We start from the raw sequence: 17458 nt of genomic DNA on the forward strand, positions 1-17458 counted from the left end.
AATCTGAAGTTTGAGTTTGATAATGGATTTTCTGTTGGCTGATGTCATCAAGGATGAATACAGCTGACAAACAAAGAAACATTACTGACAGGACACATATGAATATGAAGCCCTTCTCTCAGGATCAGCATCATGCCAAGCCCTGTACTGGTGCTGCTTTTCAGTAGATGATAAAATCATTGCAAAAACAGAGTCTGTACAATTCTAAAAAGCTTTAAAGTCAATATTTGGTTTGACCTTCTTTATTCCTCAGCAGAGCCTAAACTGTCTTAGACAACCTTTCTTGTCATTTCTTTAAGCAGTCTTTGGGAATAGTACTCCAGGCTTCATGAAGAACATTCAAAACTCTTTATTTGATGTTGGCTGCCTTTTGTTCTGTTCTCTGTCAGGATGAGCTCACACTGCTTCAATAATGTTGAGGTCTGGGTTGTGGGGAGGACAATCCATATGTCCAGTGTTCTACAGCATGTTTTTCTATACAGATATGCTTTTACTGCAGTAGTGCTTTTGGGATCATTTGCTGAAAAATGAACCAGATGGTACTGGATGGTAGATCAAAATCTGACAGCACTTTTCTGTGCTTGTAAATAAATTAATTTTTACAAGATCCCCAACACCACTGGCTGAAATGCTGCCCAAACCATAAAAGAGTAGTGTTTAACAGATGGCTGTAGACTCTGTTGCCCCACTCTCCTGAACTCCTCTATACATGCATGCAAATTATCTTCAGTAACAAAAATGAAACCTGTCAAAATCTGTTATGAACCCTGGAGCATTCTTTTTTAAACTTATTTTCATTTCTTGGGAAACAGACACACTATTTTTTTTTAAAGTATATCGCCCAACAGAAGCTCAGTGTGGGAGTGGGATCCCTTTGTCCGCCTCTCTCTTTATCTCTGTTTCCCAAAGGCCCTCCCAAAGTTAGCAGTGGCATCCTAAACCCTGAAAAAAAAACCTGTATGTGTGTCTGTGTGTGTGTGTTGAATGCTTAGTTTGTGTGGACAGAGTGTGCACTGTCTTGAATACAAAAGGACATCTTCACAGGTTCAGCACAGGAACGCTGCTGTTTGTGCGGGATACTCATTTTTCTTGCGACTGCCAGCCTCAGGTAAAATCTTAATTTCCGACACACACAGAGTTTCATTTCTCATTTATTTTACCTTTATTTATACAGGTAGTTGTACTGAGGCTCAATGTCTCCTTTACAAGACAGACCTGTTTCGGACACACATATTAAAATTACAGCAATAAAAGAACCAATAAAATAGCTAAAAGTAATAGTGCTTTGCAACTCGATTTATATGTAGCAAAACAGTAATGTGCGTTTGACATTCATCTTGTTCACTAACTAGTTACTGCATTTAAACTATTGCTTGCTGTATGTGGCGACTGCTGGCTTGATTACTTAGGGGAGCTATTGATGGCGATGCTTTGTTACTTTTGTAGAAAGTGGTGGCACTAGTTAATGTACGCTCCATATTTGGAAGTACTAATTTGGTGCATATAATTTGGAGAAATATCATATCTAAATGTTTTTATAATGTCTATTAATTTTTATTAAAGATGGAGCAATCATGTAATAGAGTAGTTATAGTAGAGTCTTTGGTAACTTTTAAATTATTCAAAGTATAAAGACTAATTTATCGCTTTGGTGTGTACACCCTCTCGCCTGCATAACTTTCACATCTGAGAACTGTGCTGAGAGCTATTTTACCAGACAGACCCATTAATATCTGTGTCGTTGGGCTCCAGAGACACAAAAAGTTTGTGGACTTAGTCAAATTTTTCCAGTCTGGTAGCTTCTGGTGTTTACTTTAGCTCTGAATGTGACTTTTGAGAGCGAGGTGCATATCAGAGGCCTGTAACCTTGGCGATAGTGGAGGCTGGGCCCACAGCTCTGCTCGTCATGAATGTGCTGGCAGCATACAGATGCATTCAGTTGTTTCCACTTTGAAAGATGTGCCAAGTTCACATCTTTGTTGTGAAAATGGAAAAGCCAGAGTAGAGTGTATTGATAGCTTATGAACAGCTTTTTAGCCTTTAGTGTAATATTTTTCTGAAATATTCAATTCTGTAGTGGTTTCAAAATCTAAAAACTTACATGTTATCCATTTTTAGACAATTTATCCAAGGTTTAAATGATTCACTTTGATCTTACAGGTATGAAGGCCTGCTTAGTATTCCTTTGCTTACTGGCAGCAACATTTGCTCTGTCTGTGAGTAGTAAAGATATTCTTCTTCTTAAATCAATGAGTAAAAATGATCAAAGACTAGAATTTATGTCAAAAAACACAATATGATAATGTGTTCACCATACAATAAATATTACAGATGTTTCTCATTATCTTCAGGTGAAAAGTAAACCTCATGGAAAGCATCATGGGTTGCATAAGAGTTTGCACACAACCAAAGAAAAGGTACAGTAACATCTTCTTCCTCTAGAGTTTTAAATTCTAATACTAAATGTATCGTGTCATTTTATACAGTCAATAAATATTTTTCCTTTTCTCCTGCTTCAGGATGCTATCACAGTGGAAGCCAATAAGCCAAAGCTCTTACCCACTCTAGTCACATTTGAGGCCAGCAGCCAGGAGCAGGAAGACGAGGAACTGAGTTCCGAAGACAACGCTAACAAGGAAGATGGAGAGAGGGCTGAAAAGCGAGAGAAAAGCACTGCAGTTCTGTTGAGTGAAGAAGAACTGGTAGACCTCCTGACGAAAGAGGCTGAAGAGGAAGATGAAGCTGAAGTAAGAGAGCTGGAGGAGGAAGAAGTAGAAGCTGACAAAGCCAAGGTTGAGTCTAGTGAGGTGGTTGAGGTCGCTGAGGATCAGGAGAAGTTGGATGAGAATTCAGAGACAAAGAAACATTTGCTGGATGAGGAAGAAGTGAAAGAAGACAGTGTGGAAGATGTGATAGAGGAGAAGGTGCAGAAGATGACCCATTCAGAAAGGAAGGAAGAGCCTACTGAAGCACTGCTAGAGGAAGATGGCAGCACAGCATCAGTGATTCCAGTTGATCTGGACTATGCTGCTGATAGCAGCCTCCTACAACCTCTACAGACTGCATCAGCTAACGACAAAACCCACTCTGATGACACCAAGCCTACTTCAAAAACAGACATCAGAGAGAAAGAAACCAGTGGGAAAGAAATGGCCAATATCGCTGATGACTATGAACAAGGAATGCAAAACACAGAGGCAGCACACAGTGAGGAGGTGTCTGATCAGACACAGGACAAAGATTCCTCAGACCAAGACGTAAGCGCCAAGAAAGAACCTGAAGCAAATGTGGATCATCCAGAGCCAAAGGGCGATGCAGAGCTTGAATTGAGGGCCACTCTATCTGGAAAGGAGGAAGAGAAGAGCAAGAATGTGGGTGGAAGTCACACTAAGGGGAAAACGAGGAAGCAAAAGAAAAACCAAAGGTCAAGGAAGCACTCTCCGGACAGGGAGGAAACACAACCCGGACAAGAAGAGGGCCGACAGGATCCTGAGTCTGAGAGCAGCAGCACTGACAATACAGACCAAAAGACAAAGAGGAGAAGGGCAGGAAAATGGGTAATGCTTATATTACCTATATTTTCTTTCTTTACAGTAGATTATCATTATTATTATTTTGGCCTTTTAGGCATCATTGGATAAAGATAGAAAGACAGGAAAGCAGGGAAAGAGAAAGAGAGGAAGACAAGTTTAGACTCACACTCAGGCCTACTGCTCTCCAGCTATATGGCATATGTTTACCTGGTCACCCATTGAGCTAAACCAGCACCCTGCTTATCATTATTTTAAACTTACAAAGGTTAAGATAATTTATAATCTGTTGCCTTTAGTCATGAATACACAAAGAGTTACTGGCCAATCTCAGTGACCCTCAGTTATAAAAAATGATTCTGCTGATTATATTGGTTTTGCAGGCCACAATTTTCCAGTTTTTTAGTCTCACCACTCCGCGGTACATCTTTTCCACCAACTCCGTGCTAGTGCTTCTGTGGAACCGGTTCCGTCTTGGTGCCATTTTAAAATCAGCCCACAGCGAAAATGTTTTAAGAACTGATAGTTAAAATTAACTATTGCGTTTAAGCTGGAATAATATTCCTTGGTAAGGAGGTAACAGAGGACATAATCTGCTCTGCACACGGCATCTACAAATCACCTGTGAATATCTTGAAGTGGTTAAAGGAGATATATCTCCCTGTCAGTGGGCTTTTTTTCATTTGTGAAACTGACCCAGCTAATTAGCCTGCTAGAGATCAGTGCAGTGCAAGTGAAAAAGAAGATTTCACTTGCAAGTTTAAGGCTTTTAAAGCTCTCTGCAAGTTTACGGCTAACCATTGACAGCATTGGCAACATTTAGCAGCAGTAATCAGCCCAAAGTTTACAAAAAAAGCTGATATTGCAGTTTTCATTGGGGCAACTTGACCTTTATTTTTCCTCTTTCTATATTACCTTCACGTTATTACTAATATTATTAGTACTAGGAGGAGGAAAAGGAGAAGGACTTTATACATGCATGATTCTGCCTTTACATGTCTTTTTGTACTTTCCCAGGGTCCTTTAGTTGGTGTGAATCCGGTGCAGATAAGAGCCGCAGCCGATCTGTACCCAAGGTCCAGGCCCTCTCTTGGCGGAGGCATACATCTCCCAGAAACCCCTACTGGTTGTTTTTTTTTCTGTTGATTGTTTCTGTTGAAGGCTTCCTCCTTAGCCTTCTGTGACATAATTACTGGTATTTCTAGGTCCATTAATAAAGCCAGATACTTTCTGTAAGTTGACAGTTATGTAAGCAAAAGATGACAACATGATTATATGATAAAGATAAAAGGAATTAACAACATCTCTAATTTAACACAAGTCAGAAATAAATGTAAATAATACAGAATGGTGAAAGGCTCCAATTCAAGGAAGTTTTAAATTTTTTTTAAATTTAATGGTGTCGTTCATATAACATGTTATTCTTACAGTATAGAACTGCTGAGTGTCTGGTCAGCAGCAGCATTCACTATCTACTGACTAATACACCATCCGAATAGTCTCACATGGGGAATCTGCTGACTGAATCATTTTGCTCAAACTTCCGCATGAATAGTGCCTCTCTGCTTCACAGTCACTACCAAAACACAGCTCTGCAGGCTTAAGAGTGAATAAGAGAGATCAAGTCGAATTTAATCGCTATACCAACTCTATACTAAAGGAATGTAGAGGATGATGTGAGCTTATTGTAGCGTACTGGGTTCTATTGCAAGAAAAACTTTAAAACAAGCTAGGAAAATAAATCATTTATCTCTCTGTTTCTAGAAATCAGGTGAATTATGGGTCAGAGATCCAACCAGTGTTTGCGTTTTCTTCCAGATCCATGTGAAAACTTCCGTTGCAAACGTGGAAAAACATGCAAACTTGATGCGGACAATAAGCCAGGTTGTGTGTGTCAAGAACCGTCAGAGTGTCCTCCCAGTGTGAATGAGTTTGACTATGTAAGTATGTTGATGCCTATAAAAGAAATGTCACATTTACTGATTGTTATTCATTTATACTCATACGTTTTATGTGATGCTCTGTGGTTGTGACAAACTTGTCTGCAGCAGCCTTGTGAAGCTTTCATATTGTTTATTGAGGAGAAAAAGGAAAAAGTACAGATGTCATTGTGGGTATTTTTACTTAATTGAAAGACAAAGCAGAGAACACTTTTGTTTTAATATTAGCTCTAACTACCCTGCCTGTTATGGTGAGCCAGCAGGTTTTCTTTTCATATTATTTGACCCAGATTGCTTGTTGTGAGAAGGTCAAGGGTCTGATAGTAGGCTGAAGGTGAGCTGTAAACCACAAATTTGGAATTTTATCTTTGTATTGTGTCTTCATGTCCTCACAAGTCCTGCCTGCATAAACTCTTCGAGGACATTGGCTAAAAGTTGATCTTCTCTCTTCATTTATTTAAACACTTTTGTTTTTGTTTAGGTTTGTGGGACAGACAACAAAACGTATGACACATCATGTGAACTCTTTGCTACTAAATGCAACTTAGAGGGCACTAAGAAAGGACACAGACTTCACCTAGACTACACTGGGCCATGCAAATGTGAGACTGTATTTAAACACTGTACAAACTGTATAATTTAGTATGGTGAAGAAAGAATTAATTAAAACATCTGGTGCTTTTTTTCTGTCCTCTCTGCCTCAGTGATACCTCCATGTGTGGACACTGAGCTGGTGCAGTTTCCTCTACGAATGAGAGATTGGCTCAAAAACGTGCTGCTCCAGCTCTACGAACATGACTCCATAACTCCTGGCTTCCTCACTCCTAAACAGCGTTTCAGAGTAAGGCTTACTACTCCAACAGCTCTTTACACATACTATGTTTAAGTGACTGAAACCAGTTAAAGTGTGGTCTCCTGTATTCTTCAGGTGAAGAAAATCTTTGAGAGTGAGAGGCGCCTTCATGCAGGCGATCACTCTGTTGAGCTTCTCGCACAGGATTTTGAGAAGAACTACAACATGTACATCTACCCAGTACACTGGCAGTTTGCTCAGCTGGACCAGCACCCATCTGATAGGTACATTTTTATACACTGTTTTTGCATATGGTATCTTCTTTAAAAAAAACCTAGCTAGATAGGGGAGTTATTGGTTATGTCATAGATGACCGACAGGCTGTAAAAAACACATCCTTAATCACACAGTTATAAGAAGACGCTTCTTTTGGCTGCTCCCTTTTCACACGGGGTCCCCACAGCAGATAGCTCCACTTGATTTGTCAGCTTTTTCCACCAGATACCCTCCTGTTTCAACACCAAAGGGCATTTGCGCCTCTTCCTGGTCTCTAACCAGAGACCTTGCACATGTCAGGTGAATGTGTAAACCACTATGCTATGGAGACGCTGTTGACAAAAGTATATTATAAATAATAATTGAATAGGCAAAAATAACTGTAACAAGTAAGCAAAAGTAAATCAAAAGTATTCATATAGCACCTGTCTAGAATAGCAAAGTGCTTCACAATAACAATCAACAAACAGAAACACATCTATTAAAACACATTAATAATATCTACTAGTTAAAAGCAAGCTTATAAAAATATGTTGTGAGCTGCTCTTTAAAAGTTTCATGCACAGATCTCAAATGTAGTGGTGTCCTTTAGTTTTCAGTCCAGAACAAGGACCCACAAACGATTTTTGGTCTAAAGGCTTCAATGACCTGTAACAACAATAGCAATAACTAGTATGTCAGGAAAACACTTAGTCATCATGCGCACTCTGTTTGCTCACAGTGATCAAAAACAGTTTTTTTTTCCTCCACAGGGTTTTGTCCCACTCAGAGCTGGCCCCTCTCAGGGTCCCCCTGGTGCCAATGGAGCACTGCACCTCTCGCTTCTTTCAGGAGTGCGATGCTGACAAAGACAAACTGGTATCATTTAAGGAGTGGATCACCTGTTTTGATATCAGGAATGGTGAGAGGTTCATCGTTTCTTATAATTGTGAGAAACCTTCCCATAAATGATGTAGTACGTTCATGGTCAAGGCCTATATAATTGCATAGATAGTAGAGGTTTCAGAAATGTGATGCTCCAATCTGAATACATCTTCCAAGATTTAAGATGAAAACCCAGCATGTTGCTCTAAAATATGTTCAGAATTTGATGTTTTCTGGTACTGTTAGTTGATAATTTAAATGCAAACTCTAACTCTTTGTAACTTGTCTCTCTGCAGAGGACATGGATGCCAACCTGCTTTTCTGAGCTTCGCTTTGTTCCTCATCTACTACATAAGCTTGCAAAAGCTGCTCCAGTGTTGTAGCTTGAACATCTGGCTGTTGAAGTTTTGTCTATTCAAAATGATACAGTACACGCTCTGACAAGTACAGATGAAACAAACCCATGTTACCTCCCGCTATAAACAAAGCTTTGTGTAAGGCTAAGCATGGACATTTAACTCACTGATCTGTAATTTAGACTGAGCTGCTAGAACCGTCTATTAGAAGAAAGAAGTAGTTATTTTTTTGCTGGCTGCGTTCAAAATCTTTACTACAATGCATTCCAAACTGGGGCAACGTTATTGCAGCTTGATGGTAGAAAAAACATTGTGCAGTATACAGTGCCAGGTAGTACCACAATTAGTAGCAGACAATTGCAGATTCCTGTTTGATACTAGCAAATGTAAAATAGCACCTGTATTGGCTAACTTAGTAGCAAATGTGTACATGTTTGTCCTCATATATTATGTTTCCTTACACTGCTAACTAAAGGCAATAGACAGCAAAGAAATTCACAATTTCAGAATATTTCAGTAAACTCTGTTGCTTATTGATGTTTGTGCTGAAATAAAGTCTCCTACAAAAAGACCCTGGTAAATATCATTTCATGTTCTGATATCTTTTCTTCATTCCTTTTCTTTTTTGCGTGTGTTTGTGTTACTTCATGAGATGAATAGCTCTTCAACAATGGTTTTTAAGAATGCAAGTCACTGGTAGTTGATTTTGGTTTGCCGCTTGATCCTAAATAATGGCCTGCTGTAAGGCGACAAAGCAAAAAATAACCTGCTGCTTGGTCATGATGATTACGGCATCTCGTTTTTATGAGATAAAGCACTCTGATTGGACCTTTTCTGGTGATCGCCGAGTCTGACGCCTTCTATATAAGTAAAGAAAGAAGCGGCGCTTCACCTGCTGATCATCTGCTGCTTGCACTGAGCTAAAACATGTACTGCATGCTGTGGGTTATCTTTCAGAGCCTGGCCCTCGTGGTGGAGAGTGGTGTGTCTTCAGGGAGTGCTGAGGCACTTGCCAATAGGGGAGTGAACAACAATGGAGGACCAGGAGCTGCCAACGGTGCAAACGCTGGTGCTCAAAATGGGGTTCCACTGACTGGTCAGCCCTTTGTGGCACAAGTAGTCCAAGTTGGTAATACTTTGTTTATCCAGCCACTTGGGAACCCTGTAGGTCAGGCTCCACCGCAACAACTAATTCCAGTTGCAGTTCTCCCACAAGGTGGAGCTTTTCTCATGGGCCAGGCAGGAGGAGCCACCATGAATCTGCAAGGGCCAGGGACGCAGCAAGCTGGAGGTGGGCTGTTTGCGGTGCTGCCACAGAGAAATGTCGGCGGAGGGCCTCAGAGTGTCGTGTTGACCCCTGGCCAAGTGCAGCTGATGTCAGCAGTCGGGCAAAATAACCCACAACCCTTGGGCGGTGTTGTTGGTGCTGCAAAGCTGAGCGGCAAGCTGAGGTTTCGACGGTCAGTCGCAGCTCGCCTCAGGAGGACGCAGTCTCCGGTGATGAAGACTACGCCAGCTGAAGATGAGGAAGAATGCTCTGGGGTAGATACTGAGGAGAAGCAAGTGGAATGAGACGAAGCATTTCTCACAGATTCATTGCTAAACACTGATTGTGGTTCTCCTTAATACCTGTTGACATTTTACTGTTGTAGATCACTGTAACTAATGACCAATAAATGATTGAACTCCTATTGCACAAAACAAATCTGTCAAATCTGTCTTGAACAAAACACTGAATAAATTCAGCAGGGTCATGGGTGTGCCTCCATCTGATGGCTGTTATTTTCATATAAGAGGCTGATAAAAATACACACAGCCTTCTGTTTACAATACACGGCTTCAAGCTACTTCCAGATGGTCTCACTTGAACATTTGAAAACCATAAATCCGTCACATCAGCATGAAATTCCTGGTACAGCTTGTTTTCTTTTGGGAAAAAAACAGTACCTGTGACATAAAACAGTAAAATAATATAAATCAGATGAACAACTGCATTTGCATTAGAGAGAACCTTTTGTCCTTTAAAACTGAAAACAGAAAAAAATAGTTTCTTAATTGTAACTGCATGACAGTGTGTAATTAGCTCCAGACCAAACTTCCACAGAGGGTGTTTACCTGGTCTGCTGTCAGCTGCAGAGTCAGCAGAAGGAAAAACATTCCCAGACTGCTTCGGTATATGACAAAGTAACCATCCAACCAAACAGTAATGTATGTAATGGCTCTGAACATGTGCTCATGAAACAAGCTATAGGCTTTCTGTTTTCATTTTCTTGTTAAATTTCAGAATTTTATTACTGATTAACTGATTTCCCGAGGGCCACTGTGAGTGAGTGTGTACATTGGTTGAGAGTGTGGCGTGTGGGTGGGCAAATAAAAAGTTTGTCACTGTTATAAAGTCATCACAAATTACAGTAAGGCACCCAGCCATGTCTGAGGCACTTATTTTAACTTTTAATTATAAAACAGCAGCAGGCAACATGCCATTTATACCTCTAGACATGAATCAAATCACAAGATGCCATTTATGCCCGGGTGTTTTCATGAAGTCACAAACATCTTCTCATAAACAGTCTGCATGCAGCTTGACACAGTAAAGGTGAAATGTTCGATTAAATTTAACACTATAACGTATTGTTTTAGATACATGTGGTTCTGATACCTCTACATCATCAGTGTGATTTAAAAAAACAATCCCAAAACCGAATTTGTACTTCTTTTTGTTTAAAATTCATCAACTGTGACCAACAAATTGCACAAAAATGCTGGACGCAGCAAAAAATGATAAAAAAAATTAAAACTCATACATGCAAATTGATATTTTATTTCTTTCAAAATAGAAAGAAGGTTCAATAAACACTCTTAAGACAAAATGAGAATTTTCTGGCAATTATGTTGTTGTTCAGGCTTAACGGGGTAAAGCCTGAACACACACATGCACATATTTTTTACAGTGTGATCTACAAAAGCTCTTGATGACTATGATGTCAGTTGTTTGCCTCTTGTAACCACAACCCACAACATTAACGAGGTCCATGCTGGGTTTAAGTCAGCTTCCAGAAGCCTCTGGAAACCCTTCCCGCGACAATGAATCACTGCGTTATTTTTTTGTGGTCACTCAGCTCTGTCAAGAACAATGTCAGTGTGTCAACTGGCTGAAGTTTCTTTGAAAACAGGGACTTTGCTGCATTACATTTCTTTAAATCTTGTATTGTAGAGAAACCAGATGCCATATTGCAACTTCCCATGACACACAGGTAACAAATATAGCATGTGAATAAGGCAGTGTTCTCCTCTCTAATTGGCTCATAATAATCTCTTTGACTGATAAAAGGCGTCTTTGAAACAGAGAGTTACTGTCAGCTTTCTGGGCACATAACAGTTGAAGCCAGAGCAAAAACGTACAAGGTCTGTGTGTTTTTACACGATTCAAGGTGCAAAATGAAGCTTTTTCTCTTCGCAGCATTTGTAGCAACCTTCAGCTATGTGAGTAGTCAATCTATCTATCCATCTATCCATCCGTGTATATATCTATACTAATGTGTATATCTCATCTAAATTTATTTCAGGTCAATGCAGGCAAGGTAAGATACAGTCAGACTATGGATGTATGCATACTTTGCACAATAATGGAAATTAGGCCACAGTCGATAAGTCTTTTTCCTGCTCCATGCAGACTGCAAGGCTGCTGGCAGCTATGAATGCAGGGATGTTGAATGGAGGACTCTTAAATGGAGGACTCTTAAATGGAGCAAACCCCGGGATGCTGGTTGGTGGTCTGAATCCACCCATTGTAGCTGGCGGTGGAGCAGGCGTTATAGGGCAGCCCCAGTTTGCTCAGGTCAGTCCACTGGATTTAAGTTAGAGCGACAATGTGACTTTTCACAGATATTTTGCAGTAAATCTAAGTAACACTTATTTTTCCTTCTCACAGTTTGTTCCTCGAGTTCCTGCTTTTGTCGTTCCAGCTCAGGTCGGCAATGTGTACCCTTTCCCTGCTGTCCCTGCAGTCAATGCGGTTAGTGAGGCACTTACTGTTGTGGTGTTAACAACACAAATTGTTGCAGGTTTAAGAGCATCATCTGTCTTGCTTCTTTAGTACCAGGTTCCTTTCATGGGAGTACCCCAAATGGCACCAATGAATGCTCCTCAGCAACCTGCGATGGTAATCAACCTTTACCTTCAGTGTATCAGTGGTTATTGTTTGCAGAAATGTTACATTTCCTGTTTTTGTTTAGGGGAACCCTGCTGGTGCTGCTCCACAGCAGCTTCCAGTTCAGCCTGATCCTCTTGGAAGATTCAGGGTAGGAAACAATGAAACTTTAGTCTCATAGGCTGTGCAATATGAATGAAAACTAGACTGGATAAATGTTGCTCTGTGACTCCACAGCGCCAGATTATGAAAGCGGAAAACACCGTGAAGAGTACTGTGGACACTCAGGTGAGATGGCGCAAAATAAACAATAAAAACAATTTTTAAAAAAGTTACTCACAGTTTGTAAAAACCATATTCTGCTAGAAAAATTATTATTTTTTCTCTTATTATTTCCTCAGATTCCTTCTTCCACTCCTTCTGCATCACCAACAGCAGCACCCTGCAACAAGGATAATTAAGCTGACACCATTACTGTAACATTAGCTTTGAATTGAATCTACAAGAGATATTGAATAATATAACAATAAAAGTAAACTCCTGTGATTATTCATAAATTGATTAATCTTGTTAAAGTGGTTTGTTACAGTGTGTTCACTTTCTAATAAAATTAATCATACTCTAAATAAAATGTGTCTTGTATGAGTTTTATGCCATAGACCATTAGTCATACAGTGGATCTGTGCTGCCATCTAAAGGACATATATAATAATAGTTTCATAAAACTACAACTCATGTTCGATAGTGAAGCGGACATCCATAAAATGTTATCAAAAATAATATAAAATAAGATTTTAACAAAGATCAAAATAACAAAAATGACTACCAACCCACTTGCCACTAATTCCATTGATAAAGATAATACAGATATACTGATGTCAAGAAGAATGAGTGAACACACATGATACAGCAAACATGATGCAGTTCTGAAGTTCTTTCAAACAGCTCCTCCTACAGCCTTTCAGCATATACAGACATACAGAGACAGTTATGTCTCTGCACTATCAGCAAATTCCCAGAACTTAGAACACAAGATGTGCTGGTGCGGCATAAAAAAGCGTTAGTTACTGGCATTATGTAAAGGTGCGCAAAAAACTAATGATGGTTCAGTTCAAGCAAGCTGCTTCACTTTCAGGATTGTGCAAGTTGGTTCACAGTCACACTGGTGTGGCCAAATGAATAAAACGGAGCCATTTAAACCATGCAAATGGATTGGATTGCAATTATGTCGCGCTTTAATATAATTCTTTACAAAACAAGTGATATTCACACCCACTTTTATTCTGTGCACACACAGAAATGGGTCCATGAGGGGAAATTTGGGGTTGTGAATCTTTCCCAAGAACACTTTAACATGTGAGATTGCACCAGGAAAATTTGAAGACTTCTTTAACTGTAATAAAATATTAGTGAGCACAATGTATAAAAAAATAGGCTGGTATAATGGCTGGTGTAAGCGAAACATGGTGAACATAACACTGAGTACACTCAACCATTAGTACAAATGATTCACCAATTAGATGCCAACATCAGACTGAGTGGGATGTGACAAATGTTTGAATATATGCTCAAACTTTCTGCTTTTCTTTTCTTTTTCTCATGACATGCAAAAGTTCCTTTTGGAATTATAATAATTATGCAGTGTTACACTTTACACAAGCTCCACATCTCCACATGCACCAAAGTGCAGAATGTACACAGTACACCTGGACGCTACAGCGATGACCTCAACATGCAGCTCTGGTGATTTTGTAATTTCTGTATTTGCATAAAGTTTTAAACTGAGATTATTTGGACTCTTTTTAACAACTTGAAACAGAATGTGTCATGGTATTTAGAGACATGACTTACACCTAATTACACACTTACCTGCTCTGTGTTGTAAGTGTCTGAGTCTGTTGCCATGAGAAATGTCTGTCACACTGACCGCATATTGTTTGGATGGGTCGGTGGTGGACTATATCAGCTCAGGTGGGAGGAATTTAAACGTGATGCAGAGAAGGTCGGGAGGCAGACACAGAAAGAGGACACAGAACCAGAGAAAAGGTAACATGAGCTTTTGGTACTCATTGCTTCTGTGGACATATTCTTTGTGAAATGTATGTGGTTGTATGATGCTCAGCAAACTTCTGTGCTTTCACTGAGTTTGTCTGTACACACTGCAGGACATCATGAAGCTGCACACTGCTCTACTGCTGATTTGTCTGTTTAGGACAAGCTTTGCTCTGCCAGTAAGTTATAGCTTTATAGTGTATCTACATAAAGTGCTGTGTTAAACATCACATTTAATGTTTTGACAACTGTTTCTTTGACAATAGGTCCAGATTGGAATTATTGCGAGCAATAGCAATGAGGTAATGAGCTTCTAAAGCCTTTCTATGTGCTGGGCAGCTAAAGAAACAACATTAGTCATAATAATTCTGCTCTTCTTGTATATTCAGATCCTGAGACTGAATGCATTAGCTCTTGCAGCTATGGGACAAGCGCAGGTATGCATCATGCTTATGAGATGCCAATTACCATGCAGCTCTTTGTTGCCTTGAATAACTCTGTGCCTTCTTCAGTAAAATGTTAAAATATCTGCATTTTTAAAAAAACCCATTGACATTGACATGAGCAGACACTCTTTCTGCAGGGCTCTTCAATATTGCCCCAGTTTGTGCTGCAGCAGCAGCAGCCTGAGGTGCTGCTTACCCCACAGGTGGTGAACTTAAACCCTCAAGTAGCAGGCCCTTTTGGTCCACAGGGACCCCAACTACTGGTCCCCAACCAGGGCAACCAGTTTACACCCATGCTTTTCCCCAATGGTCAACAAGAGCAGCTTGGACCTCAACCGGACCCCAACAATCCTAACATTCCTCAGCAGGCACAAAACCCTATGCAGGTAGAATATGGCAGGCTAAAAACACATTTCTGTTTTTATCATTGATTTGTGATGTGATTGGATGTGCTGAAATTTATTTTCAGTCTAAAAATTAGGAATTAACCATTCCTTTTAAACTTTTATTTTCAGATGTTTCCACAGTTTCAGTATCCATCTTACAGATTTCCTCAGTTTCATAGGCCTCAGGTATGAAATCAAACATCCTGCCCTCTTTGCAAGAGTTAATACATTTATTTACATGCTCAGTGGAGATTTAAATTGTTTCTGTCGTCCACAGGGTTTCCCTTACTTTGTACCAGCTTATGGCTATCCCCAGCAGAGGAATAATGCAGGGCTGCAGCCCAACAACGGCCAGCAGAACCTGGAAAGAACGACACAGAGACCACAGCTCCCTCTGCAGGTCAGACATGATAAATACAAGCTGGAGTACAGAAAGGCACATGCTCTTTGTAAAATGATCAAAAACAAACTGAAGGAATCCCATTTTTAAGAAAAATTACATTTTGAGGAATAATATTTTATTAAAACCAGGAGAAGTTATGTGGTCACAGTTGCTCCAAGGCAGTAAGGACAGTAGCGAAAAGGTTAAAGTACCAACAGTATTAAATAATACAATATCTACATCTATCTATCTATATAAAACATAAAATTGTTTTCTCTGGAAAAGGACATGCAGATATTAAGGGTGTACAACTATTGCAGTGTGTACTTGTACTTAAATCATTCTAATGTTTCTACTCTTACTATAAGCATCTTAGGAAAAACTGGACCAACATTTTTACCTGATATAAGACCAAACACACCTTCTCACTCTACTGACTTTGCGCAAATGTATTCAGCAAAAACAGCCACTAGTAAAACAAACCAAAATGATGAAAAATGCTGCTCCAAGCATCTGTACTACTTTGAAGTTTAAGACGTACAGACAATGATGAGTCAAAGGCAAGGCTTGTAATAACATAGCTGCAGATGAATCATGACTGTGTGGGTACATTAGCTGTTATTCAATGACTGCTGTCTGGCATACTGACCACACTGTCAGTCTGTCTTAGCAGATAACTGCTGAATTCATGCCAGCGCAGTGGCACATCAGCACTTCAGTGCTGGGTCACACATGTAATTATTTATCAGTGCAACTTATGTAAGTTTATTTTGTTTCATGGCAGAGCTCATTTCCTGCTACTTTTATGCAAATGATGCATATAATTCATGGACAGTTTAATGGGTATTTAAAAAAAATAATGCTGCTACTTAATTACTGTTTATGGTATGTTCTGCTATGACTTTTGAAGCTTGTAATCTAATGTTTATGCTTATCATCTAATTTCAGCAGGCTTCCAAGCCAAAGCCACAGACAGAAAATGTGAGTGTTCTCTGCTATTTATTTCACCTAAATTAGACATTAGAATTTAAAAAAAAAAAAGAAAAAAAAAGATAACATTTTGTTTAACTGCTTCATGTTTGTACTTTGCTCTGTGACAGACATGGCCACTGGGGTCAAAGAAAGAGTCTGCCACAGTTCCTCCGGATCCTCGTGGTGATGCATCTGGCCCTGGGGTTGATGAGGTATGATTTTTATACAAGTACAGACCCTTTAAAGGCTTCACATGCACAGGAATTAATGCATGTTGCATATTCATAGAGTCCTTCATTGATGTCATTTGGGAAATTTGATTTTCAGTAATATACCTTTTTCTAATTTCTCTAGGGCCAGGTTAACTTCCCATTCCTGTTTGAGCCTTAGATGTCACAGCCGTAAGATCATTAGGCAACAAATGAGATACTCTGTATTTGGCCACAGCCTGACTGAAACTTGCAGAAATTCTACTGTTTTTTTTTCCAGTGCTTTCATACCATGTTAAATAAAAACGTTTGTCAGATAAATTTGTGTCAGAAAGTTCATTGTTGTACACAGAAATAAAAGCTTGAATTGCAGGAATAATTTTATGAATATATCACAAAAAACAAAGATTTTAAAAAGGTTAACAATCAAACTTTTTTGTGAGGAAAATGCTAAACAAGCAACATAGTTAATATTAGTCAGTAAATTCTGACTCAGGTTCTGCTCTAAGGTCTAAGATAGCAAAATTGTTTGGTAAGATGCACATGGTGACAGAAAGCCTTGGTGAATGGCAGCATGAGAACAAGAGAACTGGTCATTTCTAATTCAGTGAAATGCCATCTATCCATTTTCACCATGGCTTATCCAACTAGGACCATTATGGGGTGTCGAGAAAGGTGGGATCGCAAGACAGTGAAGTGCTGTGGTTTACCTCTCATTACATCTGAGAAAGGACTTAAAAAGACTTATCAACTAGCCTTTTAGGTACAAAATGACTAAAGAGTGCGATCACAGAGTTTATGTGCTTTTGCAAAAAGTAAAAGGTCTATATTCTTGATCAAATATATAAAAATGTAAGTCTGATTAATGTGATTAATGAGAAATGCAGTTTGAGTAGTGAAATGTTTCTAACACCTGACTTCCTGGCCTTTTACTGTGTTTTTTTCTGTGTGTGTGTTTCTGGGCTGGGATTGTTTGAACCAGTGGGGAATGCAAACATGGCACACAGCCCAGATCTTGTCTGAGGCTATTAGTGTTCGGTCAAAATGACTAAGGAAACATTCAGAGAATGTCTGATTTTGACATGTATAATTTAATAAAATA

The 17458-nt window shown here is 39.4% G+C and overlaps 2 protein-coding genes across 2 annotated transcripts; both read left to right on the top strand.

Moving 5' to 3' along the window:
- Window positions 1-1085: 1085 nt before the first annotated feature.
- On the top strand, window positions 1086-7795 carry sparcl1 (SPARC-like 1). Its single transcript, XM_063475284.1, has 11 exons — window positions 1086-1108; window positions 2161-2216; window positions 2352-2417; window positions 2520-3557; window positions 4548-4656; window positions 5349-5470; window positions 5952-6072; window positions 6175-6311; window positions 6399-6547; window positions 7292-7440; window positions 7700-7795. Exons 2-11 carry the CDS (start codon window positions 2163-2165, stop codon window positions 7726-7728), a joined length of 1974 nt encoding a protein of 657 aa, XP_063331354.1. The 5' UTR covers window positions 1086-1108; window positions 2161-2162; the 3' UTR covers window positions 7729-7795.
- Window positions 7796-14080: 6285 nt separating this feature from the next.
- On the top strand, window positions 14081-16546 carry odam (odontogenic, ameloblast associated). The gene is made up of 8 exons (XM_063477241.1): window positions 14081-14140; window positions 14228-14263; window positions 14351-14398; window positions 14545-14793; window positions 14923-14979; window positions 15071-15193; window positions 16276-16359; window positions 16502-16546. The coding sequence occupies exons 1-8, from the start codon at window positions 14081-14083 to the stop codon at window positions 16535-16537; spliced, it is 693 nt and encodes a 230-aa protein (XP_063333311.1). The 3' UTR covers window positions 16538-16546.
- Window positions 16547-17458: the final 912 nt, after the last annotated feature.

This window comes from Pelmatolapia mariae, linkage group LG6 (assembly GCF_036321145.2).
Source record: "Pelmatolapia mariae isolate MD_Pm_ZW linkage group LG6, Pm_UMD_F_2, whole genome shotgun sequence".
Classification (NCBI taxonomy): domain Eukaryota; kingdom Metazoa; phylum Chordata; class Actinopteri; order Cichliformes; family Cichlidae; genus Pelmatolapia; species Pelmatolapia mariae.

Coding starts and splice junctions, on each gene's coding strand:
- sparcl1 (XM_063475284.1), top strand. CDS start 2,163: ATGAAGGCCTGCTTAGTATTCCTTTGCTTACTGGCAGCAACATTTGCT. Junction 2,217..2,351: donor CAGCAACATTTGCTCTGTCT/GTGAGTAGTAAA, acceptor CATTATCTTCAG/GTGAAAAGTAAACCTCATGG. Junction 7,441..7,699: donor CTGTTTTGATATCAGGAATG/GTGAGAGGTTCA, acceptor GTCTCTCTGCAG/AGGACATGGATGCCAACCTG.
- odam (XM_063477241.1), top strand. CDS start 14,081: ATGAAGCTGCACACTGCTCTACTGCTGATTTGTCTGTTTAGGACAAGC. Junction 14,399..14,544: donor CAGCTATGGGACAAGCGCAG/GTATGCATCATG, acceptor CTCTTTCTGCAG/GGCTCTTCAATATTGCCCCA. Junction 14,980..15,070: donor CTCAGTTTCATAGGCCTCAG/GTATGAAATCAA, acceptor TGTCGTCCACAG/GGTTTCCCTTACTTTGTACC.